Source organism: Haliaeetus albicilla, chromosome 10 (assembly GCF_947461875.1).
Source record: "Haliaeetus albicilla chromosome 10, bHalAlb1.1, whole genome shotgun sequence".
Lineage (NCBI taxonomy): Eukaryota > Metazoa > Chordata > Aves > Accipitriformes > Accipitridae > Haliaeetus > Haliaeetus albicilla.
In genome coordinates this window covers 36,922,905-36,950,419 of record NC_091492.1, presented here as the reverse complement: position 1 = coordinate 36,950,419, position 27,515 = coordinate 36,922,905, and the positions used below count along the sequence as shown (strand labels likewise).

At 39.7% G+C, this 27,515-nt stretch overlaps 1 protein-coding gene across 15 annotated transcripts in view; it reads right to left on the bottom strand.

Annotated features, from left to right (window-relative positions):
* Positions 1–27,515, bottom strand: part of ARVCF (ARVCF delta catenin family member) — a 292,495-nt gene that overhangs the window by 57,062 nt on the left and 207,918 nt on the right. For all 15 annotated transcript variants that reach the window (XM_069795000.1, XM_069794998.1, XM_069794999.1 and 12 more), the window contains 2 exons: positions 21,357–21,856; positions 12,568–12,751 (listed from right to left, as the gene is read on the bottom strand). In XM_069795000.1, coding sequence (XP_069651101.1) covers positions 12,568–12,751; positions 21,357–21,856 — 684 coding nt within the window. The remainder of the gene's footprint in view (positions 1–12,567; positions 12,752–21,356; positions 21,857–27,515) is intronic.

Here is a 27,515-nt window from a genome sequence, read left to right as displayed (position 1 = left end):
TTTTCTGTGGTCCATTTGGGCTACCACACTTGTAGCACATTTGTTGTACTGCTTTGGTTATCAATTGCATCATAGTATTTTGTACCCTGCTTTCTTATTTCTTGATCTGTATTAGGATTAATATTAAGGTAGATATGGATAAGGTTATAATTGAAAAAGAAACTATAAAAGTGCATCAGTAAGAGTGCGGCTTGCTGATATCACTTGCTATATCTTCAACTACAGAAAAATTTACTGAAAATTAATGCCTCAAGAAAAAATTCTCACATATATCACACATAAATAAGCATGAAAACTCTCCAGGATCAAATTAATAGCTAATTAATGCTATGAATAAGTTATCCAGATCAAACTTTGCAGTTTTAATGTCGTAACTAAAACATCAGAAAAATGTATCCTTATGAGCATCTCATGCAGAAACATCTGCTCTATAAATACACCAGACTCTTGGGATTCTGCTAGTCCTCCCTCCTTGGGTAATGAGATTCCTGCAGCCCATAGGATTTACCTAACATGGAACAACAAAACCCATTTCCTTGTCTGTAACTATAACCCAGACCTACTGGAGAGCTTAGCTCACATTCTTCTCCACAGAAGTCTAGGCAAGACAGATCTCAGGAGACTAAGCACCTGCTTCAGAGTCTGCTCTTTCTGCTGCTCCAACACTGCAAAAAGCAGCGAAGATCTCCCAGTTCCCATGGGAATATTTTCATTTGAGATACATGCACAAGTACACCAAACATCCCTAAAGCAAAGGCGGGCATGGTGAAAATGCAGGCAGCGTGCTTTGAGTAAGTTCTCATCTGGCAATCCCAGAAGTGCTGCCAGGGTTGGTTTCCATGATCCAGAGCAACCTTCAAAAGCTCCTGCAACCCAGGAAAACACCAGATTGCATTTCTGCCTCGGGGTGTTAAGACTCCATACTATCTACCTCCTTGAAAAACATCACCTGGTAGTTATCCGTCAAATTCACATCCTGGAGCTTCAGGAGGGACTGCAGTGTGGAGACAAGAGCCATTCCATGGACAAGAGAGCTAGTGCTAGTATTGGTCATTAAAAAGGACAGAAACTGCAATGGAATAGCCAACCTGGTATCGCACTCCACTGACTAATGAAAAACCTCTTCCAGTTTCACATCTGCACTGGAATTGTTCTTGATGCATCTTACAGATCTATTACATGTTATGGAATGAAAGACGTAACTAAAACATGTTCGAAAGGAAACTTTCAAAGCAAAGTTTCTAAACACCCTTCTTTCAAGAGTGATGAAAATCAAACAGGCGACAGATTCCAGCAGATGTAAACAGAGGATTTGTAGTCGCCTTACACAGGGTGACACTTCACAGAAGGAATGCAAAGCCTCACCCAGGGCAGAAACTTCCCAAACTCATGCAACAGGTAGATAGGCAACATGTGGCATCCAGACTTGGATAAAGTAGAGAGTTTTGCTTTTCACCAAACTTTTCTACATGAGACAAGCATCATTTTATATCAGAAGAAAATTAATTCTTCAGTGGATGGAGTGTTTGATACAAGACACCAAATAGAAAAGGAAGCCAAAACCCTAGCTGAGGTGCTTGTTAACTCTGTTACTTCAGAGCTAGGCTGCCATGCAACAACCGGCACTGCCCAAAGATTTTGGAATTAAACACATTATCTCAGTGACTTGCTTGCTGGGGCAGTTTAATATCAAGAACCTCTAGAGATGAAGTCAAAGATACTTTTTAAGGTTGAACAACTTGAAACAGGAACTCTGCGGGGCTTTTGAGGCACTGATAATGGGCAAAATCCTGTTACAAGTGAGAATGAAGTTGACTGCTTGTTCAAAAGGGTGGGAATGGGGAGAAGGAACTACCTGAACTACTTTTACACAAAAAAGTGACGAATGATACCTGCCATTCATCTCTCATGTTCTGTACAGTCTGCTTCCCTTGCCTTGCCTCTTCACCCCCAGAGAGGCCTCTGCTGCTTTCCCTGCTTTTCAACACTTTTCCAAGAGTCCATTAAATGAAAAATGTGTTTTAAAAATAATAGTATCTTTCTCACATCACACTGCAAAGGGTAATAGAAAGCTTCACAGTGTCCTTACTGTAAATATATACAACACTCAAAAGAGCAATTCTAGGAGCAAGATATGGAATTACTGTCCATGTTACTCAAAGTACGTAAGAAGGAAACAAACTGTATGACTGATTTTACGTAAAACAGTAAAGCACAAATCTCATTCCAGAGATTTTAAATCCACAGCCTTTAGCTGGAAGAAGCAACCTGGATTCTTCCTCAAATTCTTGGAGTCCAGACTGTAGACAGGACTAGTGAAAGAGGATTTGTAAGGATGTTCAAATATATGCTTTCCCTGGGAAAACAAAACAGAGGAGCACTAAGTAAATGTTAAATAAAAGTAAATACCTACCAGCATAGAAACACATCAGGCTAGGAATCCAGTCCGTTGGTATTAAAGACTTGAGAAAATGGCAGGGAATGTGCTGAGAAATCTGTTCATGCTTTAGATAAGGTTATCATTATCACCAAATAGTCTTCTTAATAATATGCAAGTCTGAATGTAACATTTACATCTGCAGAACAAAGTTGGTATTCATCACCTCTAGGATAGGTGAGCTGTTCCTACTATCTGTGCCACACACCAAAATTATCCTCAAGAGAAAAGATTTAAAAGTAATTAAATGCATGGCACTTAATTTGCACTATTTCAATGCAAATCATGTAGCAATGCCCCCACTGTGCTCTCTCTAACAATTTGAAAGATTGACGTGGAGAGCTTTTGTTTTTTTTTTTTCTTAATGATAAAGAGAAACCTAGTAATACAAGCATCAGAGAGACACATTTTTTCTCTGAACTTTAAAAATAGTATTTTCAAGACTATTGCTGTGTCTGCCACCTGGCTGGAAAGGCCCATCAGTTGTTATCCCACAGTGCTGCAGATAAAGCTGAAAGCCAGAAGTTAGAGCATTACTCAACACTTACCATCCTGCTTCAGTTCAGCAGGTGTAAAAAGCACTTTGTTTAGAGACCCAGCTGGGAACAAAGACAACAGGTTGCAGACTTAGTTTTTTATATAAATAAGAAAGCTGAACTGGAAATTTTTAAGATATCCTCCTAGTAACATTTCCACCTCTCTCTGGAGTAAGCATGGATGAGAGCTGAAGCTGAGACAGCGATGAGCTCTTTTCAACAACCTCTTTGTACACACTGTGGAGTCTCACATTGCCCAAATGAATCCTACTTTTTACTATTGTAAACAACCTTCTAACAGCTATTTTGGTATTGCCAGGCTAAAACGTAACGTTGGCTCCTATATAGTTTATCTCAGCACTGTTGAAGAAGATAAGGATACCTGAGATCATTACAAGCCATAGAGCTACAAATGATTTGGGTTTCCTGGTGGGTTGAGTGAGTGGCACTTCACAAGTGGGCTGAGTTATGGCAATGCTGTGGCAGAGCTGACAGGCAGTACGTACACCTTGCTAGACCCTGACTAACACCATCACTGAGGCTTCATTGTCTAGGCACTGAGTTTTATATACTTCAGCTGATAAAAAAACTACAAGGTTCTCACAAGTCTAATTTAAATATATTAGTTGTTCTATCCACCTACTCTGGCAGTCAGAACCCTTGCTATAAAAATGCCCTTCCACACCCACACTTTGCTTCACTATTAAGAAATATTTATTTGGATGTCAGCCAAAGGAGATTGATAAATAACAGTTGCAGTAAATGTACTCTATTTCTGAGCGTATTTCTAGGTACTAAATCTCTCAAAGGAAGAATATACAGCGTTTTAAAATCATTCCATCATTTCACGTAGAAATAGAATGAATTCCATACTTCAGTTCACATGAAATACCAGAAAGTTTAATTGGTATTAAGTTCATTGTTCTGAAAATAAGAGAGAAAAAGAAAGAATCTGCCTGTAACACAAAGACAGCCTGATCCAGGCAGCACTGGTCAAAGAGCCCTGTACAACACAATGGAGTTTGGCAGCAGATAGCCAAATCAGAAATCAAGCAGCAAATATGGTAAAGAAAATAAGAAGAAGCCAAAGTCCAAATGAAATGAACAGGAAGATAGGGGAGCTCTCCTGATGGTGACATTAGGTAGGGAGCAGCGGTTCAACTGAGAAAAGGTGTATCAGATCTGGGCAGGAGATCCCACTGGAGATTTCTGCTCCACTTCAGCTTCCACTTACCAGCTAGACCCAAGAGAGAAGCAGCAGAGCAGCCCTGGTCGTCTTGCATGTAAAACCCTTCCAGATACTTCAATAAATGGATTGGTTTTGTTTAGTTGGCCAAATGCTCAAAAGAGGACGTACCAAAGGCCACCCCTGAAAAAGGACTTCACAAGTTTAGTCTGTACTCCAGCGACACTAGCATAGAGCAAGAGATGTACAAAGCACACTGTCACATGTCTTACATTCATGTCAGCACTGTCTATAAGAGCTCCCTGCAATAAGCAGGGGCTTAACAGCCAGCAGTACAGTTTAACAAGGTACAGATGTCAAGTCCATCCTTTGTTATCTGTGGCTTTCTATATCCAAAACACCATGTAATGCCTTTTCAGTAAAATACTGACTGGTTACCTCTTGCACGACCTACTTGGAGGGTCTTAGCTTGCTCTCCTGTAATGCAAAATGATGCAGAAATGCACTACACAAGAATTCCATGATGCCCAGCAGCTACTTAGCTTCCAAATTATTCCAGTCTCTGCTTGGAGGAAAGGCTAAGGGGCTTTGCTTGCTTTATTGTACATGCTTGCTGCAATATGAAAAGAATCTCAAAAATACAAAAATGAGGCAGTATTTATATAATAAAGGATCACGGCTCACATGCCTTCCAAAGCAAACTATGTCCATTACAGTAACTGCAGTGAGCTTTGTTTCAGCCTTGCTCTTCATCCCACCACAGCGACAGACATTTTTGTAGATTCCCTTCACTGACAGCCAAGGGAGAAGGGACCTAGATTCATTCCTAAGTAATGACAGAAGGCAATAAGCAAGTGCACAACTTTAAATTTATACTTCAGATTTGATTGTAAAGCATTAAGGTTGCATGTAACTAGGTTATGTCTCTGCTGCTAAAATCTATGCATAATTTATTTATATTACAAGCTAAACATCAGGAACTGTCAGGAGGAACCCTAACAGCTCCTTACTAGCACGAATTAAACGCTCTGCTCATCATATAAGCCCCAGGACAGCCATATGCTGTGATCCTGCACAGTATCAGTAAGCTAATTAAGAAACTGCCTTCGTTCACTCCTCTCTATTGTGTGGGTTTTTAATTTGAGTTGGTTTTTTTCCAGTCTGGGTTGGGCAGATAAGCTTCTCCCTGTTCCGTGCTGCTCGCTGCCTCGAAAGTGGAGATTCACAGGCAAATTTCTGTTCAGTTTTTATCCCTTTCTAAAACAATTCCTCTACTGAAAGTCCAGTTAAAAAGTACCTGTTGCGTAACAAAACACTGACAGTATCATTAGCTCCAATTTCTGGAGCAGCAGTCTCCCCCAAAGGCTGTACCCAGTATGAAAACAAGACGAGGGCACCAGCCTTCAAGCATGGTGGGTGGGTGGACAGAGACATGGCAGCATCTGCCCTCACCCCCTCCGCGTGGGACAGGGAAGTGCTAAGCTTTGTATGAAGTCCTGTTGAGACTTTGGTTAAACAACTGCCCTACAAAAGCATACAAAAAGAGTACTTGAACTACGATAGTGGAGCACACTGATTAAGAGGAAAAGTCAACCAAATGACTTTGTCAAAGAATCCTTTTTGGAGTGGGGGAGAAATGTAGCTGCCGCATGAAGGTCTCTGTACTAATGCTAGAGTCATGACACTCAATTACTAATTTGCTGCTGATAAAAGAGAGAAAATAAAAGCTGGCACCTGAAAACTCACATTTACATATCTTTCTCTGTCCTGCCATGCTTCACTGAGCAAAGCTCCCCTGACACCAAGGGCAGCCTGGCTGGCAGCACTGTAGCAGCATCACCTGAGCTTCACCTCCTGCGCCCTGCTCTTCACTAGACAGCACTTGCAGGTTAAAGACTTGCACTTAAGTGCCTTCTTACTTTGGTCAGCTGGAGATGAAGGCTGCCTCAAGTATATGAGAATGTAGGTAGGACAAATATTATGTGACTGTCACCACATACTATTATCATGCCTGCAGGATTTAAAGATGGATAGAGCTTGAAGGTAATTTACTTCGAAAGCTCTAATTCCCAAGGATTTTTCTCTTCAGAGAAAAGCCATACATTAATCATTAATAAGAAAGGAGGGCTTAAGCACCTAGCTTTGAGAGCCCTCCTTCCTCTCTTTCCTCAAATTCAGTGTGCAGAGATGGGAAGAAAAAATGGACACACCAGTATCAGTGAGACACTCATACAGTCATTTCCAGGGTGCAAAGAGAGAGAACTTTTCTGCCAAAACAAGACCACAGATTCTGTTTGACAAACCTTGTTTACCTCCGTGTGCCTCACGGACACACACACACCTGCTACAAACAGTGTGGGCTGTAGGTGTTTGCATGCATACATATATTCACAAGTATATAAAGACATTAGGACTCAAGGAACGAATGTATTACCATCAAGCAGTGTTACATATGACTGAAGCACTCTAAGTTACATCTGCAGGACAAGATGTACATGTAACATAACCTTAATGCTCTCTGTCCTTAGAAAAAGGTTAAAACATTTCCATACAAAAACTCTACCTGGCACATCCTAAGTATTAATGATTTACCACCAAGCTCCTGCAGTCCTCTTTCCTCTGAAGCACATAAAAGTAACAGAAGCTTGCAGATACTTATACAACATTTCTCATCCTGGTGGAGTATGTTTTCAGCTCTGAATCTACAGAGTCCTTATCACATGTCTTCAAACATCCTATCTCACAGTTACCATAGCTCTTAAGTTTTGATTCCATGGGACCAAACTTTTAATTTATACCTACAGGAGGTGATTATTCCCAGTTGTTGTCTCTAGAATCAACCACTTCAAAATCCTTGAACTACTGGTATTTTACCAGCTTCAGGGGAAGGTAAGGACAGAGGTGCCAATCCCACGTTAAAGACAAGAAAGTGAAGATCAGTGACTGAAGTCCAGATCCACTCAGGCACTTAGGAGCCTGAATCTCACCAAAACCAGAAGGAGATAGGGCTATTAAAAATTAGACCACAAAAAGGTTTATACCATTAATCTTGCCTGTAATTATGTCAGGATAGTAGCAGAACAGCAATTAAATCCATACTTCTCAAGTCTCTTGTTACAGCTCTAGCCACCACATTGTCCCTACTCTTCTCAGGAGCTCATGTTGGACAAGCTGTTATGTGCAATTTTGATCTGAAGAATGCATGTTTTTAGTGGAAGTCAAGTGGGTGCAGTTTGTTTGTGTTCATACACCTACGGCCAGGTCTCTGAACCCTGAGGCTATTTGTGAATGCGAATTTCTGCGTACTTGGAGAATTGACAAGAAATGCTGCAACTACAGATGGTACCCTGGAAAAAGGAGCACTTTGCATCTGTTTGCTATGCAAATTAATTCATCTAACATTTGTTGACAGCAGGTCAGTTTAGCACAGGAATGAGGCTAGAAAGTTGGCAATTTAGAAACTAAGTTCTACTCTGTCCTCTCAGAAGTGAAAAAAATCCAAGGGAGAATTAAAAGTAATTAGGCAGAAAACAGCAATTAAGCCCAGAATGAATTTCATTTTTAAATCATTAAAATCCTTGCTGCTTCCAGAGAACTAGGAATCAGGGTAGATATCTACAAAGAAAACAAAAAAAATAATGGGACTGCAGCAGCACTCTCTGACCCACAGATGCGGCACTTCCCCTCTAAAGCAGAGAAGCATCTTTGGAGAAACCTGAAGACACAGCAAAGGTCTCTGGCACTGCCTGGGTGCATGTAAGCTAGCCTTAGCTCCATCAGCCCCACCAGCAATTCAACTTGTATTCTTCTCCTAAATCACTTTAATGTCTGGGTCAAAGTTGTAGGAAGGATCATGAAATGGCCTTGTTAAGATGTACCAGATCATTACATTATTTAAACTGGAAGAGAGTACAATTTAAAAATGAATGCTTCTAGACTGCAAATCCCAGTAGGGATTTAGGGGTTTAAAGAAAAAAAAAAAAAAAAAGAAAAAAAAGAAAAAAAAAAGACAGTAACTAGAAGAGACATTCTCCACATACCTAAAAGAATAAAATACAATGCTAAGACATGAAACTTGTACTCCAAATGAAATAAAGGAACATCTGTGCATATTTGATGATTCTCCTAGAAAATGTCTTCCTTCTTCCCTAGTCCTACTTTTCCATAACCAAAAATCCACTTAATTTCAATAAATCAATCTTTGCTTTGTTTTTTACTGTTCTTTCGAGATTTCCACCATACCTATTTCTCTCAACAGGTTCAACAGAATATAAGAATACCTCCATTTTATAAAATTACACCCAAGGTAGCATCTATCACGAGGCTCATGACCATTTTAAGTAGTAAAATTATTATGGATATTGCAGATCAATTCACCATACCACGTCTGCCCCTAGAAACAGAACACGGTAATGTAAGAGGAAAAATCTTTTTCCTGATCTCAATACGAGAATGGAGACAAAATTATCATCACCTGCACTAGTTTCTGAAAACTTCAGTGTGTGTCTTGGTAAAGATACAGAAAAAGCATGCAATAAATCTAATTATCAGATCATAGTTTGCAAATTGGCTGTGCTGCCAAGTCTTTATTTTGCAAAGGGGAGTACAGGATTCCCAAAACATTCAAAGAGAGTTTTTGGCAAATCAAGTTGAGTGGGATGGCAAAAAGAACCCACTCATCATGTTCCAGATGATATCAGTACTCAAAAGATCCCTAGAACAGCCACAGTCATGGGAGAAGGCTTGACTTTAGAAGGAACCCTTAAGATAAACACTGGTCTCCAAAGTCAATATAAACCTTAACCAGTTGCCTCTTCTTCCTTTGATTCTTACTGGCTACATATACATTGCCGGTTAGCTATGATAGTTTGGTATGGACGTCACTAAGTATCACAGGTAATCCCAGAGTTATTTAACTCATAGCAAAGAGTATTTGAATGGTTTGCTTGATGATGACAAACTTTGCAGTTTCTCTGATTTCCAGCTTGTAAATAACCAGGTCCAATGTTACGCAGTATCACGCACAAGGCTTTCTCAAATAGCAGCTCAGACAGATCCATTCTCCTGAGTGCAAGTCCTTTGGTCATACAGACTAAAATCAACATCAAGCATCACAGATGGATTTTTGTTACTTCAGAAAGTGGTAGAAATCAGGGCTATATAAAGCCAGCAAACTACCTTAGCTTTGGGTAAGGGGAAAAAGAGCGCACGGATCATGCCTCTTATCTTGCAAAGTTAATTCGCAAGTAAAGCAACTCTGGTGCAGGTTCAGATGTCTGCTAAGCTATTAGCCCCAATTACTGACCCCTCTGCTAAAGCATCCTTCCACCCCACATATACCTGCAGCACTATACTATCTGTGCTGCTAATACCAGATGTTAATCTACCCTTAGGCACATGCAGACCAAGCTGACTACATAGAATACAATTCACCCTGCCCTACTCAGACCTGGACATACACCAGCACCTGAACTCCCAAAGCGAGGAGGGAGAGAGACTTACAAATTACACAGGGGAAAAAAGGTATTGATAGGTCAGGACTGGAAAGGAAAATGGGACGGATCAAGATCTGAAGAAGAGGTAAAGCCAAACAAGTGTTGTGGGTTTTTTTTCCCTCCCCCTAAATCACTTGTTTTCAATTATTTTGAAATAAGTGTTTCCAAGGCTCCACATTATCAAAGGAGAAACCTAGCTTAAGAACAAAGTAAAGTTGAGAAAGCAGTGTAAAAAAAGAGGGGGGGGGGGAAGGTAAATAATTAACCAGCAGTTCACGCTGTGAATCACTGCGTTTGAAACAAACCAAACTTGCCCACCTCTGTTGATAAACTTCATTAACTGAAAAAATGATACTAAAATGAATGCCGTCCTGCATGCATAATGCCTTGCTTCTGCTTAGATATCTGAACTGCAAGGACATCTGAAACCTCAAAAGTTCAAACATTCTCTCAGTTTTTTTGGAAGACAACACAGCACACACCTGAGGCTCACTTCCAAAGGGGACAAAGGAGGCTGGCACATCATCAAGAGGACTAACCTCCCAATTAAATATCAAATTGGTAAACAGTTTGTAGTCTGCAATAACCTCCATTCATGGAAAATTGAATTTCTAGGACCAGCTACTGTCTCAACAAGAGAAGACTAGGCAAAGGGGTTTTATAAACACTGACGTCTGTCAGACAGATGGCTGCAACAATTTATTCTCCGCTGGTGTTAACTATCTTATCTTGCTGGTGCTTTTAAGGATGAGCTGCAGAGGATTTCAACAAACAATGCAAAATCATTTCCAACAGTAGTAACGATAATTACTTTTGATATGTCCATTTTTATCGCTAGATCTGGGAGCACACTACAAAAGGTACGTAATACCACCAACATCGTAACAAGACATACGATCAACTGAAAGACAGCTTGTATCTCACCTCCTCCTGCATACTTGTCTGTTGTCCTGGACTCACTTTATCTCACTGGAAGGAGGAGGCAGCAAGACAGTTCTCTCCCCTTCCTATGCAAGAGGTTGCTCTCTCCACAGCACAAGAGACACACATGGACAAACTACCTTTTTCAGATTACCTTTCCCAGCTAACCTGCCATCATGTCTCCATTTACCTTAACCAACTACTTTCAAGAATGAAATCACCTTGTCCCACATCTGACTGAAGCCTCAGATTTCCACAAGGAAGCACGTAGTCCCACATGACTATGACAGCAGAGACTATAAAGGACTGAAATACATTTCCCTCCTCCAACAACAGAAGCAGTCACCATTCACCGGCTGCTGCCCTGATGCATTTGAAGTACATCAGGACACTTTCAATTACCAAAAGTTCAAATTGTCTGACTAACGTATCTCAGTACTACTATGCTCCACACCCTTCTTCATTAGCCTTAAAAATACAATGTCCAAAGTGGCACAAGCTTCTGCATGTCCTGTAAAACCAGTACTTTACTTTAAAATTAAAAAAAACCAAACCAACCAACCAACCACCAACACCCCTCCTCCCACCCCCCAAAGGTATCCTGGAATGTGGAACTTGAAGTGGATCCACATACAATTAAAAATTTATGATGTGGTCTAGGTTAGTCTACTAATGATCAATTTATTGTCTACACTTACTGGAGAATCTCATATTCATTCAGATAATCCTTTTATCCCCCACCATGACTAATTTCCTCTTGCAGAAGACCATTAGAAAATGAGACACTAGTAAGTAAAAACCTATGATGTCTGGAGCCTACTTAAAGCACCTTAGTTTCCAGTGGGACTGCAAATAATTTCAGTAATGGGCACTTTCAGAACACTTTTCATTACTTTCTTCATTTGTGAAGTCACTCAGGGGAATAGTTATTGCAATTTATAGACCACAAGTCCAAGAAACAGAAATGAACCAACTTCTGAAGATGCATTAATCAGTAGAAATCTGACAGAAGTATACTTCAGAGCAACAGAAGGTATGATGCCAAATCTTTATTAGTTTTGTTCAAATTAATTGACTTCATCATAAAGCTAAAGAATCTAACAGGGCATCTCCACTATTTTATCTCAAAGAAAAGCAAAATGAAAGAGGCTGAGTTTAGGGAACATTGGTTCTTCAGGTTTTGTAGACTGCATTAGGACTCCTCCTGACCCCAGCTTCTAGCATCTACTGTCCTACTCTCAAGGTGCTCTCAGAAATGCAAATACAATTTCTAACCAGAAAAGGCTCCTTTGCAAGCAATACTAGAAATATGTTCCTAAATGGTCAGTAGTTCAGGTTCTTAACTAAGGTCATTAGCCACTTTAGCTTAAAATAGGAGTGTGTCCACAAAGTGTTTGTGGCTAAAACTGGATCCATGTTTCAGGCTCAGTGTAATTCCATGAAACCAGTTCCCCAGCATCTGCAAAAAAACCCCCTTTTAATAGGAGAAGGCCTAAAACCAAGAAGGGAGCTGTCTGAAAACACACTTTTCAAATAAATAAAAATAGCACCACCAAGGGAAGCAGAGAAGGTACTAAAAATTTGTAGAAGCAGCCCACTGATCACAGTACAATAGACAAATGGAAATATGACTTCTCAGTATTTGCAGCACAGTTTGCATTGCAAAATGCTTTTTTTTGTACTTAGCTTGGCAGTTACCTGGGTCACTCTCCGTTGTATTATACACTGTCCTATATAGATCCACTCCCCTTAACCTGGATAAATGACCTACTCTTCACACTGACCCCACTGGACAGACGTACATTGACAAGTCCTACAAGAGAGTCTGTGGCAGGCAAATACCTCCAAACATTGCTATTGTGGCTACTGAAATGGGGGTATCTCTGCAAAAATGAAAGATATATGATACTTTATTTCAAACTGAAATAATTTTAACAAAATCCTAAACACAGGACGTGGTGAACAGATTAATACTTCACAGTTCTGCCTTACCTTAAGCAACCAGAAGTGTTCTTGAAGACAGTTGTCCACTCAGCATCGCGAGGCTTGGAGTCCTCATTCGGCTCACTCTCCCAACCTGAATGGGGTATAATCACCTCATTGGTAAGTGTCTGCAGACCATGGTTGATGATGACCATCTTCAGGGGCTCATAGGAGGATAAATTCCACAGGGTGCCTGCAGGAAAAACAGTGATTATTAAATAAACAAGAGAGTAATAACTATTTAAATTCTCTAGATTAAATAGAATCACTAGATTCACAGAGAATTGCTAGAAGGTTAAATCATAAAACTAAATGAAAAGGCGAAACCACTTGATGAGACGCCAGACTAGCACATAGCTTAGGGAAAATTCCACAGTGGCTGCAACAGGAACATTTCCAAAAGCACGGAAGCACTTTTATGAAGACATGGATATTGTTGCAGTCATCAGGTTCTACAACTGAGAACATAAATGTGATGTGCTATTGGACATAAATAGGATTTTTCTGCTATATACAAATTTTGTTACACTTTCAAGCTAGTGATGCCTCAAAAAGTAAAAAATCATCCAGTGCAGCAGACAAGTATATTGAGCAAGTCTTAAAAACAGGGATGAATTTATTAAGGATCATTGATCGTATGCTTATCCTCTGCACAAGACAGTATTTTATTCCAGACTCCTCTCTATTATTTACTTTCACATTTTCCTGTCACAGGCAATATCTGTGTTCAAATCATCTGGTGCCACAAGCATATGATTCCTTGAAGAAGCTGAGAACCAAAACTCCTCCGTCCTTCCATTTTTACCTCAATTATGAGCCAAAGTAGACAGAAGTCAAACATCAAAACAACATAACAGAAGAACAGCCTTACAACTGTAAAAATACCCAGTCTTAGACAAACAATACAACTTCCCAGCAGACCTGTGTCAGTGTCCTGACTGTTATTGCTCATTAGGTTAGGACTAAACCAGGACATTCACTTCAGAGATAATTTCTGCATACCCCCAGCGTGGTAACAACACCTGGAGAGAGCCAGATGCACATTTTTGATCTCCAAGGAGAAGTGTGAAGACTAGCAGAATTTCAGAGACCGAATGGAAAAGCTAGATGCCCTAGAACACACAGGAAATCTTTCCTACATAGATACAGTATTAACCTGAGTCTACCTGTGTTACTACAAATGTGAATTTGTGCATATTACAGTGCAAACTGTAGATACTCACCTCTTAGTATCTGTGTCTAAAGGAAAACACGAAAGAACAACAAAGGTGCAACCTTTTGTTTCGGTCCCTTTCAATCACTCCAAGTTTTAAAACCTATAATTTTCAAACTTGAAAAATGACTGGAAAAAAGATTTTGGATCTATTACTTTTGTCACACAGTCTAACAAACACACGGGCTTGCTGGACCCTGTCAGTCAATGGAAAGCACGTAGTAGTGAGGGAGTGTGCAGCTGTGCAAGATCCAGCGTGCTGGAGAACCGCCAGAGCCACACACACCTACCTCCAAATGAGCAAAGGCAGCTATCTCGTGGGAACTCTCCTTCACACTCAGGCTTCACACTGCTACAAGTTAGAAGTGTCAAATGCCAAATGCCCTACTTTGATATCAGAGTATTGTCCATATAGGGTCGTGACAGGTACCAGGTCAGGACTGGAATTTTATCTCCATTTGAGTAGTGACTGCCACTTATACGATAATCTCAAAGGCTGATGATTAGCAGAGCCTCAGAAGTCAAATGCTATGGTGTCTCCTATTCAAAGTGATCTTTACAAGGTCCAGGCATCTATTCAGACTTAGGAGACCATATTAATTAATAGAGAAACTCTGAGACAGACAACAGAATGAACACCATAATGTTTCTTTCAGTCTTTTTCTAAAACCATACAAAAATACTGCTTTTTTTTGTAGGGCCTATTGCCCTTGCCATTCATAGACAACACGCTGTATGAGATATAACCTACTTTTTTTAGCTTTCTAATAAGGCTGTATAGGTGAAATATGAATTAATTTTCTCTTTGTACCCATTACAATAAATCACCCTTTGTCATTACAAAACACCAATCAACGGACAGTAAGAAAAAAACCCCCAAAACCAAGTAGAAAATGCTAACTGGCCCCCTTTACTACTCATAACAAATTGGCTCAAAAATATAGATCATACAAGAAACAAACATAAGTCAATATTTATAATGAGACTATAAAAACTGACATATAAGCTGCCCAATTAATTTTAAATACTTCACTAGACAGTATTCCTTTAGTTATTGTACATCAATTCCTTAAGCGTATCAGACTCGCCGATACAAAAATAATAATTACAATTAATCCCTAAATGCATTGCTGGCTCAGTACTTCAAAATTCAAATGCAAAATCTGAACATCCAGCACTGAACAAGATGGATAAATCCCAGGAAATTATACAGGATAATCATCTCTGAAGCAAACCTAGATTCAAACTGAGAACAATGGGTGCAAAATACCTTGGTTCTGGTGGGTTATGTCAGAGTTCCCTCACAGGATCATAAATGGAGCATTCGGTATTTGTAGTGGTCAAAAAAATACTATTAGGAAAAGATAGCATCAACTGAGGAACCAAGTACAGTGTTTGTAAGGATCCTGCATTTCTGTTCTTCTGAAACTGCAAAATACTGCAACTGGAAACAATGTGGAGATTTAAAATCATCTGTATGAGGAAGAGCTAATTTTTAAAATCTGACAGCCCTTCAATTTTAAGATCTCTTTCCTTAAATGCACATACTTCTTCTGCACCTGAAATGAGATTCTGCCTTCTCCCCTTTCCTGGAGGAGTGACATAATGTGTTGTCTGTATAGTGAAAATACAAGGGCAAATTTCACTGCTTAAGATGAATCAGGCAGACATATAATTAAAAAGCCAAAAATACCTATAAAATTTCCAAAAGCTCTAATATTACAGGACTATACAGAAGTTTTCCAGTGCTCAAATCTTTTGCTTAAAGAGATTTGTGTCCAGATTTCAATACCTTCAACCCCAACGTGTAAAATAAAATTACCACCTCCAAACTCCCTCTCTCCTATATTCTCATTCACCAGTAGTTATTTCAAGAGACTAAACGCAACTGGGATTCAATAGTGTTCTAACTGGATTGCAACACTGTAAACAGTACTAACCTGTCAATCTACCACACACAAGTCAGCTTCACTGATGCTAGTAACCCCATCCAGACCAAGAGAACTACCTGTCCCTGCAAAAGGATGTCTTATACATACTCATCCACAATTTTTATTAAGAAGCTGACTGCAATTGATGTAATAAAGCATTTAGGGCAAACACATTTTGACTGTCGATCTCATTTAGTGGCTACCAGACAACAGGGATTGAAGTTAAACAGAATGCCTTTCCTCCATCCTCTTTGAAGAAAAAACCCCAACAATTTACAAGCTTTTCAGTTTCTCATCTGCCTCCCATCTCTCAAATGTTTCACAGAAAACACCAACAACCTGTGAGGAATAAAAGACAGTCTTACTAGAGAAAAAAAAGAAAAAAGTGCAAACTCTTCAAATTATTCAAAAATGTCAAAACACTTAAATTTATAATATTTTCTTTGACAGTTGCATGAGGAAAACTGAAAGAATCCCTCTGTTAAACAGCATCCAGTAAAGGAAAATGCACAGCACTTAACAGAAAGGTAGCCCAAGATAAACAGGGATTAGGGAATTTTGTGGTTCCAAAGCCAGAGAAAAAAATTCAGATTGGAGTTTGACTTCATTGGGAAAGTATTCCATGAGAAAGGATACAGAAAATAAAAAGTCACAATATATTTTTCTTAGGCAAAATTATGAAACAAAGAGGTCTAAATCCCAGCATCCTTTCAGCTCTTGAGAAAGGAAATTCCATGGAAAAGACACTGATAGTGACAGACATGGAAACTTAAAAAAAAAAAGTAAACAAATTCAGATCAGACTGTAGGTTTTACCAGTGTAAGAGAAAATACGAGCAAAAAAAAAAATTTATAAAATCCCTGTAAATTTGACATCCATCTTTAAAAATCATTCCATCTCTATTAGCATAACACACTAATGATCTAACAAGCTGGAAACACTGTTTTTAAAACTTTAAGTTTAATCAATTCATATCAATAGCACTCAAGAGAAATCAAGTCACTAACACAGCAGCATAAGGGAAACGAAGTTATCTAAATTTTCCATGTACTTTCACTACAAGTATTGATCTTTTTGACCACTGACTAGAGAAAGAAGATGAACTACTACATTTCAGAAGATGATCACAACCATCAGCAATCTTAATTTTATTCATAAATACTGTTCATAATATATTTACATATTTCTAACTACAACCATTATCTCTACTCTTTCAGCATGTTAAGCAGGGACAAGAGCTACACGTTTTTATTTCAAAAGTACTGATTATTGTAAAAATATATTGAAAAAATTATAAGCTATAAACATAGCTATATGATTTATGTAATATTAAAAGTGATTAGGGCCACAGCCATATTCTCCTAAATCTCAGCCTCCTTGGAGCTGCGGAAAGATTTCTAAAGAAATTGTGGCAGAATACATATATGCCAAATCATTTACCATTTGGAAAAATAAAGCGCTCTGCATTATATTCACCAAGGACTTCTTGTTGCATGTTGGTCCTGTATGCATTTGTTTGACAGACTTGCTTGTATCATTCTAAGTCCTGAAGATTGAAGCTGTGCTACTTCAAGTTAAGTAGCGGTCAAGTTGAGAACCTCGACGTGAACTACTGTGTCACGGAATACACAATGAAAAGGAACCTTCTTCTGACAAGCCTTCTAATAGAAAATGGAAGGAGTAAGCTCATCTGTAATCAGAAAGTTCAGAACAGCATGGTACTTCAAAGAGAAGTTAGTGTCTGATCAGCTGACAGGGACTTAGTGTACATAAATGCCCAGAAGGTGTGAATTCTGAGCAAGTCAATCTGCAAGTTTCTATTACAGCATTAGATCAAAATATTTCCTCTGTAGAGCATTTTGAAGGTCAATCATTTTTCAATTAAAACCAGTTTGGCAACATACAGCATCAGGAAAATCACGTTCTGCACCACTTAAAATCAGTGCAATGTCGTTAAACAACAAAATTACTTTCAATGTTCTCACAAAGAACAAAATTATTCATTAAAGCTACCAACTTCTGATTGCTTTTCAAAGAATGTAATAGAATTTTGGTCTTGCATATCTGATGGGAACATTTCCTCCACAAAACCCCCTTATCACTCAAGATAAAACTTTTGCAGCTTTCCCAATCAGAACAGATTTAATTCCTTATCAGCTTAATCCTCATTTCTCTCAGTTTCTCAAGAAAATGATCCACTGAAGGTTCAGCAGTACAGTTCCAAGACTAGAAAGCGATGCAAGGAAGAATATTATGGAACATGTCTTATCACAACTCTACTTATGATTTACTTATGGACACTCTAACAGTTAAATCAAGCTTTTCTCAGTGCAGTAGATGGGAGACTTTTTGTAACTCCACACTTCAAAAAGAAAGAAAAGTGAGATTTGTGGTATTTTATGAATGTATCTTGAGTTTTGAAGGTATTTTTACACGCATCACATATCTATCTGTCTTACCTTGAGGGACATCATGTTTTAGTGCAGATATATCAAGAATGTCTGGTAAAACAGAGATGGCATTAACCCCAAGAAGGTTTTCAAATTCTGCTAAAACCAGTGCTATCTGAAAGAAAAAAGCTACAGACTTGCTTAATCTGGCAGTAGTGTTGTATCAGTATACTCAGCCTGCTTTCAGAATTGCATGTCAGTGTGTTTGTCTAGGTTGTGTTCTCCAAAGCATACATTCCGAGAAGTAGTCAAGTGAACACACTTCTCACTCATCAAGTTTCACTCGTTCAGCGCTGAGCATCACACATCCAATTCTTCCCTTGCCACTGCATCTACCTCTTACATGTTTTTAACATATTGGCATGGCTTTTTCCCACTCCATTAACCCACTGACCAGACCCAGCTGGCTGGTCTGATTCATACTGTTCTGGACAGCTGTGGCTGCTGCATCAGATCACCAAGTAAATGAGAGGCCATGGAGCTGTACTAAACCCAAGGACTGACTCTCAAAATAGATGAGAATGAGGCTCTCTTTTGCCAGAAAGCACCCTCTCCAGCTGCAAATAACAAGTCTTATTGTATGCTCCCATATACCTCCTGTCCTGCAGGCAGGCAGTGTCCCACATAAAGAAGCAAAACTTCAAGACTGGAAGTGCTCTTGAATTCAGACATCTGAATTATTTAAATTACTTAAATCTCTGAAAGCAGGATCATTTTATAATTTGTCCACATCTGGGATGACCAGCTGATGATTACTATTCATCTTTCAAAAAGCAGCCAGTATTGACTTAAAGAAATATTAAACCACAGAAAAGTCAATGTGTCATACCAAACATGAATTTGCAGCCTGTTAAAAGAAACAAACAAGCAAACCCTGTATGCTGTTGTCTTTTCTTCCTTTCTTTTTTTTTGCGTTGCTGCAGAAGTCCTCAGAGATTTCACTCCAGACAGAATGAAAAACTTCCATGGCAAAGATGGACTTTGGTTTACCACTAGGGAAAAGTACTTGGATAAGAAAGATTCCCACCATGAGAACATCAGAATTGTGATCTGAATTTTTGAGGCTGCAAAACACAGTCCTTTTGTAGCAGCCCTGGCTGAATGCTCCCTTTGCACTTCAAGTTGGCTCTTGTTTCTCTGTACTGACTTTTGAAGCTCATTTTTTGAATGGACAATTCCACATTATCAGCTGAGGCTTTGAACACTGACTGCAAGTACATCAGCATCAGTCACAGAGGCATTGCTGGAATACTATTCTCTTCTATATTGATGCTTGAATGTCTCACACCGGATCTGGTGATATCATTTTAGAAGTGGAATGAAATTATTCCTGGTTAGGTGGAGATTAAATGCACATCATCTGTTGCTGGACATCTGTTTCGGTTAATGCCCTCAGTATTCCTCATGTTTCTCGGTAAGGGGAAATCAAGAGCTTTAAATAGCAAATCGCGAAGTGGAATAAAAATACTACATTTAATTAGCAGGAGCTACTGTCAAATAAAATGTATTTGAACTGTAAAACTAATTAATCAACTGGAAATCAAAGCAATCGCCATTTAGAGTGAAAAGGGAAAACATCCAGCTTGTTTTTGCCATCTCAAAAGTGACTGATTACCACTTAGCATTACAATGATATTCCTTCAGAGTAAATTATAGACTGGCTTCTCCTTTCTTGAATCTAAAGAAATAAATTTATTCCTTCTCAGCACTCCAGAAATGAGCTTTGAGTAAACCAGAACAACAGAAAATCAGATATTCTTTATTTAAAAAAAAAATAAAAATAAAGTCAGCCATCATACTAAATGAGTGCAAAAATAGAGTATAAATATTACCTACAGAGTTTTCATGTTAAGAGACAAAGCACAGACAGCAATCAAAGCACAACCAATACATGCTACTTAGAGGTTCTCTGACAAAACAGACAGCTCTCTTATACCAGCTCCCTAGCAAAGGACTGGAAAAATATCCCTGCTACTTTCTACACTGTATATTTAGACCTAGTTTGCTAAATACCCTATAATGGCTGGGGAAGAACAGTTGGAACACCCAAGGCCACTGTTCATCTCAGAGAATTATGATTACCAGTAAGAACTTGGAGAGCTGTTATAATTTTTTTGAGGTGATTATAGAATTATGATGTTTACTTCTAATGGCTTAATCCATGTTTGCAATAGGGTCTGCCTGCAGAATCCAACACTGATAAGGTAGCTAAACAATTTCAGCCCTGTACCCATTTTCACACTCACGAAACTTTCTGAAAAATTCTGTTCTGGCACTGAAATTCATTGTGACTGCCCTGCTCTCCATCCAAACATCCCCTGCTGCTTCTGAGAAAAGAAAGGGAAATCCATTTCACTCCTCATGAGTTATTGTAGACCAAAGAACAATATATTTCTCCTTAGCTTAAGAGCTGACATACTTTTCCACCCTCTTCCACTTAATGGTTGAACTTTGAAACTTGGCATATACTTTATCACTCTTTTTGGACTATGTCCAAGACTAAGTCCAAATAAAAAACAGGTTGAATAACGGAGTTATAAGTGATTGAAAACTCCCTGCAAAGTGCGCACAAACTTAGTAACTTCAAAATGTAATTCTCCCTTTTCCATTTATTGCAACAAGCAAGCCCTGTGCCCAGAGCATCTCAACAGCAGACTCCGAGTTCCTTAAAATCTGAGTTTTCCAGCCCAGAAGTGCTGCCGCTTTATACACAGCCTCAGAGTCCCCAGCACCAGGAGCTGGAAGTGTTCCTGAGGAGACTGACTGTTCTATCAATATGAAGTAGTGGGGACATGGCAGCAGGATTGTTTTATAAGAGATTAACAAGGAAAGTTTCAGATTAGCATATCTTACCTCATGATTATAACACGCTGAGGGCAAGCACACTACAAATTACCTGTCAATGAAGTTGCTATTACTCATTTAAGCTTCAGTAACTCAACCACATGGAGTTGCATGCTACATCCAAGAAGCATCATCCATCTCTCAGCAGCCAGGGAAACCCGAGTGTGCTACACATGCAGACGATCTCAATTTCTTCCTGAAAGGCACGTTTGCCTTAGACTTTGTCACACCACAAACATGGTGCAGCTTAAGAATTGATCTAAACTCTCCTTCAATGCTCCGATCTCCAGAAATTCTTGTTCCTGGAGCTGAAAGGACTCCTCTAAAGAATAATTCATTAAAGAAACTACAGACACTGACCTGTAATTAGCTCTCTGACTTCCATGTCATTTGTTTTTCGCAACAGTCTGATCAATGCAGGGATCCCATCACAGTTCTTTATAGCCACCTTGTTTTCATTATCCTTCCCATAGGAGATGTTTCTGAGAGCCCCACAGGCTTTACGATGGACCTCTGGCTTTGGATGATCAAGTAGGCCCACCAAGATAGGTATCCCCTTAAGGTGCCTCACGTCCTTTTTGATTTTATCATTCTCGTAGCATAAGTGCTGCAAGTAGGCTGCGGCGTTAGACTTGACTGGATCAATAGGGTGGCTGAGCATGGCAATTACTTCAGGGAGGTCAGGGTCCCTCCACCTGGGGTCTTTACGAATGCTGTCAATAGAGGGGGAGCGCTTCCCTAGACGGTCAATACTAGCCATGCTTCCTCTCTCTGGCTGTGCCAACGGTGCTGCGTAGCCACCATGAAGGTAAGGTATCCTCTCTTCAACCATCTCTGTCTCGATGGGGTCATCGTAGCCCCTGTAAGAAGCAACAGTCCCAAGAGAAAGAAAGTGGGGGAGGGGGTAAAAAAGAAAAAAGCACATTTAAACACTCTGTACCTCTGAGTCAGTATGGAGATTTCAGCTATGAGCAAACCTTTTAATATCACAAACATCATTAGGGGCAGCGTATTTACACTTTCAAATAATTTATTTGTAGTAACTTGAAAATTAACCATAGCTGAGTACTCAGCAGTGATGGGACTACAGCACAGTATTTGTTTGGCTAGCAATGAAACAATGACAGGAACTGCAAGTCATTAAACAGATTGCATTCATCTTGGTCACTTAGCAAGACAATTATGATAGAGCTGGATTACATTCAGTAGGAAACACTGAGCTTCATTAATGCTGCCACTTCTGCAACAAACCAAAACTCTAATTAAGGCATTCAAGGCCTGAGCAGAGACCACAGACACTTTTCAGCAAGTCTGGGAAGTTCCGCTACATTTCCATGTTGATGCTCACACAAGCATACTGAACTCATCAATATACGTAACAATGTCAAAGATGATGGAAAACCTACACCCTGAATCCAAGCATGTAGAAGTCTATCTTGTACAAAATCATTTGGAATACAGGTAAAAATGCTGATGATCAAGAGACCTGGGTCCAACTTTTAACACTAGAGTCATTTGCTTGACATCCAAAACAACTCCAGTACTCCGAGCGTCCCTTGCCAGATCAGCAACTAACCTGGATGGTAGACACTCTTAAGATCATTTACAGCATTAGAATGAATGGCATCCATTTCGTTGTGCCATAATTCACTGTGTGTAACTGAAGTAAGGTCAGTCACAACCGGCTAACACACCTATTTAGATATTACTGTCACATAGAAGACAAAGCTACAATCAACACAGCTGAAAATATTCTAACACAGTACATTCTCACACTACAAATGTCCGTATTCTTTAAAAAACAAAACATATCAGTATTTGACAAACTTTTTAACAACCACCGCTGCAACTATGATATCTAACCTTCAGAAAAAAAATCTGCCCCCCTCTGATCACTTCCTACAACTACCTGCTAAAGACAGAACATTTCTGCAAGAGATGTGTAAGGAAAGGTGTTTATAACTTCAGAATTTGTTTTTGAGATTCGCTGATATACTTCATCCCTTATTCAGTGACACCTTTCATCCTCCCAAATACGCATAGTTTGTGCACAGGAGCTTCAGTGCATGTGCAGTGCACCCATCTGTGAGAGAATACTTGAGTCCTTAGGAGTACAAAAGGAAATCTGAAACTTGCACACAGTGACCCACTGGTCACAAAGTCTTCAATTTTATATGTGAATAAGCCCACAGGGCAATCAGGCGACTTGCACCTAACAGTTCCGAACTCCCACAAACACTTTCAACTTTGCAATCTATCCTCTTTCAGGCTTTGCCCCAAAGGCTCACACCAGCTCACTAACCTGGCTGAGAGGGATGATGAGCTGAGGTGACCCACTGGGAAGCTGAATCAAAATTCCAGTGAATCCCATTGTTTTAAATCTCAAGCCTAGAAGATTTTTCTTCATCCTCCCTTCCCTCTAATACTACTCTTAATAGATGTTAATATAAACTGACTTCTTTTTATGTATATCTTCTTTTTAAACAGCAGCAGCTTTTGGCCTTACTGTTTTGTCCTGGACAGATTAGCTACCGTCTCAGTGTTGTAATCATCTCAGTCAAGTTTTAATTGCTGCAAAATGATTCTTAAAAACTTTCATTTTAAGCACTGACTGATGTTACTGAACTATTTCTGATGTCATGCTGAAGGAAGTACAGACCATTAGAACTCAAAGAAAATGGAGCTTGCTGTTATCCTAAGGGGACTGCTAATTAAACTAGACTCTGGGGAGAAGAGCAACCGGAGGTGGAGACTGAACTTAGTCTTGTACAATTAACGTTTTTAACGTTAAAAGCACCTCTACTGACTTTAAGTTCCTTTAATTGCCGTTCTAAACCATAAACTGAATGAAAGGATAAAAATGGGCCACTATCCAAAACTCAGAATGAATCTGAAGAAATCCTTTTACAGATGCAGTTATTTGTGTATGTATAATTCAGTACTTGCTCTACACAGTAATTTACAACGTCTGGACAGCTGTTACAGAACAAAACTGTTTCCATCATTCCAAGAAGTAACAACACTGAAAAGATTTACTTCTGCGCATATACACAGCACAGAAGTAATAACAAAACTCCTTAACTACTCCTCAAACAAAAATCTGTTTTTACATATGCAAATTTGGGACAAGCAGCATTAAAACTACAACAAAAACTCATTTCTCAAACTCATCTTCATGTTAAATTCTTGTTGACTGCATAAAAGAAAAGAAGCAGAAGATTAATTTTAATAATTGCCCTCCGCACAGCTGTTGCTGGCTTGACTTGGTAACACGCAATTCAGCACGCCTCAGTCCTAAGAGCTGCCCACAAGATAACTGTACACCACCTCAATTACACCTGCACAATTAAGTTTCTCTCTCCTCCTCATCCATACAAATACACAAAGAAAATTATTGTCTTGGGATGCAGTTTGTTTGCATTATCTCCATGAAGCCTTCCAAACAGAACCACACGGATGGGCCCGTCTTCCTCATGCTGTGTCCTCTCCCCTGTGCCACACAGAGCAACTTGGTTTCATGTTTACCCAAAAGAAAACTTCAGAGTTAGGACTTTAAATTGCAATGCTATCATGACAAGAGAAAGCACCGCATAACTCTTGTACCAACAATACTTTTTTAAATTGTCAATCACTAGTTATTAAATATGAATGTGAATACCTGAAGTAAAGAATCAGTCATTAAAAAAAGAAAGAAGATCACATCCCAACTTGCTACTTACTTTAACAAAGTTTGTTTTGGTTTTTTTTAAGTTTTTTTCCCTCTCTTTGTTCCAATACAAAGCTACTGATGCACTAAAGACAGCCAATAGGCTTTGATGATCTTTGCCTTTGACGATCCCTCTCTGATGAAATCCCCAAACCACAGAGCTGGGGTAGAAAAGGACATGGGAAGATGCCGAGTGTTTCATGCTGCAGGGAAGAGGTTGCATTCCTGAGTGCCGTAGGTACAGAGAGCTGCGGACGGTTTAGGATGAATCATGCAGGTGGTGGTGAGGAGGGCAGCATTGCTTAGAACCCACCAGCTACTACTCTGTGGTGAAGTGGCGACTACAGCACATACTGCTGGCCCCATCCTCACAGCAGAAGCAAAGCATTCTCTAGGAAACAGACCCTGAACCATAAGTGACTTTTAACAATCGTTGGCACTTTCAAACAATCCCATTCTTACATGAACCATTCACTTTTAACTGTTCCTGCCAATCTCAACCTGATTCTGCGGGACCATTTCCTTAGTGGAAAATAATAGGATTATTTTCCTATAATAGGAAATAGGATTGCAGGTCTAACACCACCATTTTAGTATGCAAAGACAGCTACTTTGAAACAAGACACTGTCTCTCAAGTACCTGTAGAGAAAGGATGAACACAAGAAACACTATTGCTGAAATAAGCCCATGCAGGTCAGATGCAACATATCTCCACAGGATGAAACAGCGTCAAGAGCCACTCGTTAATGCACCAGTAACAAAACCCAATGACTTTACCTGGCAGCAAAGATAACACCTGGACACTTCACCCTTCAAGACCCTAAATAATTATCTAGAAACTCTAAGATCCTAGTGTGAACTTCAGAGCTGTACAAGAAAACTCAGCGGAGGCAAGTATCACACCAATTCAGATTCACATGACTAAATACAGTGATCAAGTCTGGAGAAGGTAAAATAACCCTCCCCACCCCCCCCAAAACCACCTGCACTGCAAAGACGCAAAATAACTGATCAGGCAGCGTAATGCAGAACTACCACAAGGCCTTCGACTGCCTTGGCAGACAGAGATCCCCACTCTCTGTGCAAGTGAGGATGGTCTGGCCCAGGTCAAGTCCCATCTCCCCTCCTTTAACAGGGGGCTTGGGAGCCAGAGAAGTACAGAGTAGGCAAAGAGTGAAGAAGTCAAAAGCAAATATCTATCAGGGAGTTAAACACACCCAGTTTCTGAAGACAAATGAGTAAAATCAGCAATACGTTTACACAGAGAGAGAGTATAGAAATCATCTTTCCAAGTCGGACTGGTGGGGTCAAATGCGATTTTTCACTTTCACACCAGCAGAGCAGCTACATTGGAATGGAAAGCCACTTGACACACAAGAAGGACTTAACAAGAGCTTCAGCAGATAGAGTCATCTGTGCTCAGGAAGCCAAGAGCTTTTACTCTCGGGACTGAAGAGATCTGGTAGTACGCCAGAGTTGCCGACTATAAGCATCTTGCCTTCCATCTGTTTGTAGGAAGGCAGCCGAGTTTTTAGGATGCCATGGGTCTCACTAATCACCTCTCTCAGGGAATTGATCAAAACACATTCTAGCATAGATTAAAACTGGGAGAGAGCTTGTGGATTTATCACCTTCCTTGTGGCTTCAACATAAGCACATTTGAGTAAACAGGTAAAGGATTTACACATTTAATCCTCAACAATTTATACAAGTGTTACATTCATCGCAGTTTGCAGCTGATCTCTGCTTAAGATAAAAGACCAGAAAGGCTTGGGATTTCAGTAGGGAACTTTGTGCCAAACATTGAAGAGGAAATCTAAAGACTTTGCAGATGAGGTCCTACTTTTGCCAGCCTCTGTTCCCCGATAGGATGCCCAAGAGGATTCCAAACTGGACTGAATCCTCTGCTGAGACAAGTCTGAGTTATGGGCCATATGGCTAAAACACCGAAATCCCCTTGACTTGAACCACCCAAAAGCTGCTAATGGATGAGCTGACTCAGGTTGCCGTCTGCCACGTAAAATTCAAGTCATAGGTCAGTCTTCTGCTACCAGATCAACAAACTGAGATCAAATTTGCTCTAAGGAGGAACCTCAGAAAAAAAATGAATCTTTTCCAAACCGACTGCATTTTTTGCTTCACCCCGTTCCGCCCAGGCATGTCCATACACTCCTGCCCCAAACTAGACAACATCCCAATGTTGCCTACATCCTGGTATTACACTTACGGTTGGTCATTAAACCAGAGAGGCCTATCTACAGTCATAGATACCTCCTCAGCCTTAAGTACGCCTGCATCGGTGCTGCTGTGAGACCACACTTGAAATGGGTAAAGTCAGGCCAGAAGTGCTGACTGAAAGTTTATCTACAAATATAAGCCTTCATATTCTAGATTGAAAAATAACACCAGAAGTAGAACGTGACTAACATGTACATGATACCAATATGCTTGCACTGTCTATACATAACAGGAGCAAGAAAGACCTAGTGTTACAGTTATTTAATCTAAAATCTGGCTCGTTTCCTGGTAGTAATAATTTGTACCAGGAAGTGACCACCAAATGCTGTCTCAGTCTCTTAGGTCAGGCTTCTGCCATAGAAAATTTAACAGCAGAAAACTGTTTTGTTGTCTATTCAGTCAACATTAAAAATTCATATCCTGTCTAGTCTGGAATAGTAACGCTGGCAATAGCTGCTCCAGAGTTTTTAGGGAAAAAGAAATCCCACGAATGCTAGTACAAGTGCAAACTGTAGTGATCCACTCTGGAACGAAATTACCACAGAGGCAAGAAATGAAACGTTTAACAGAAGAT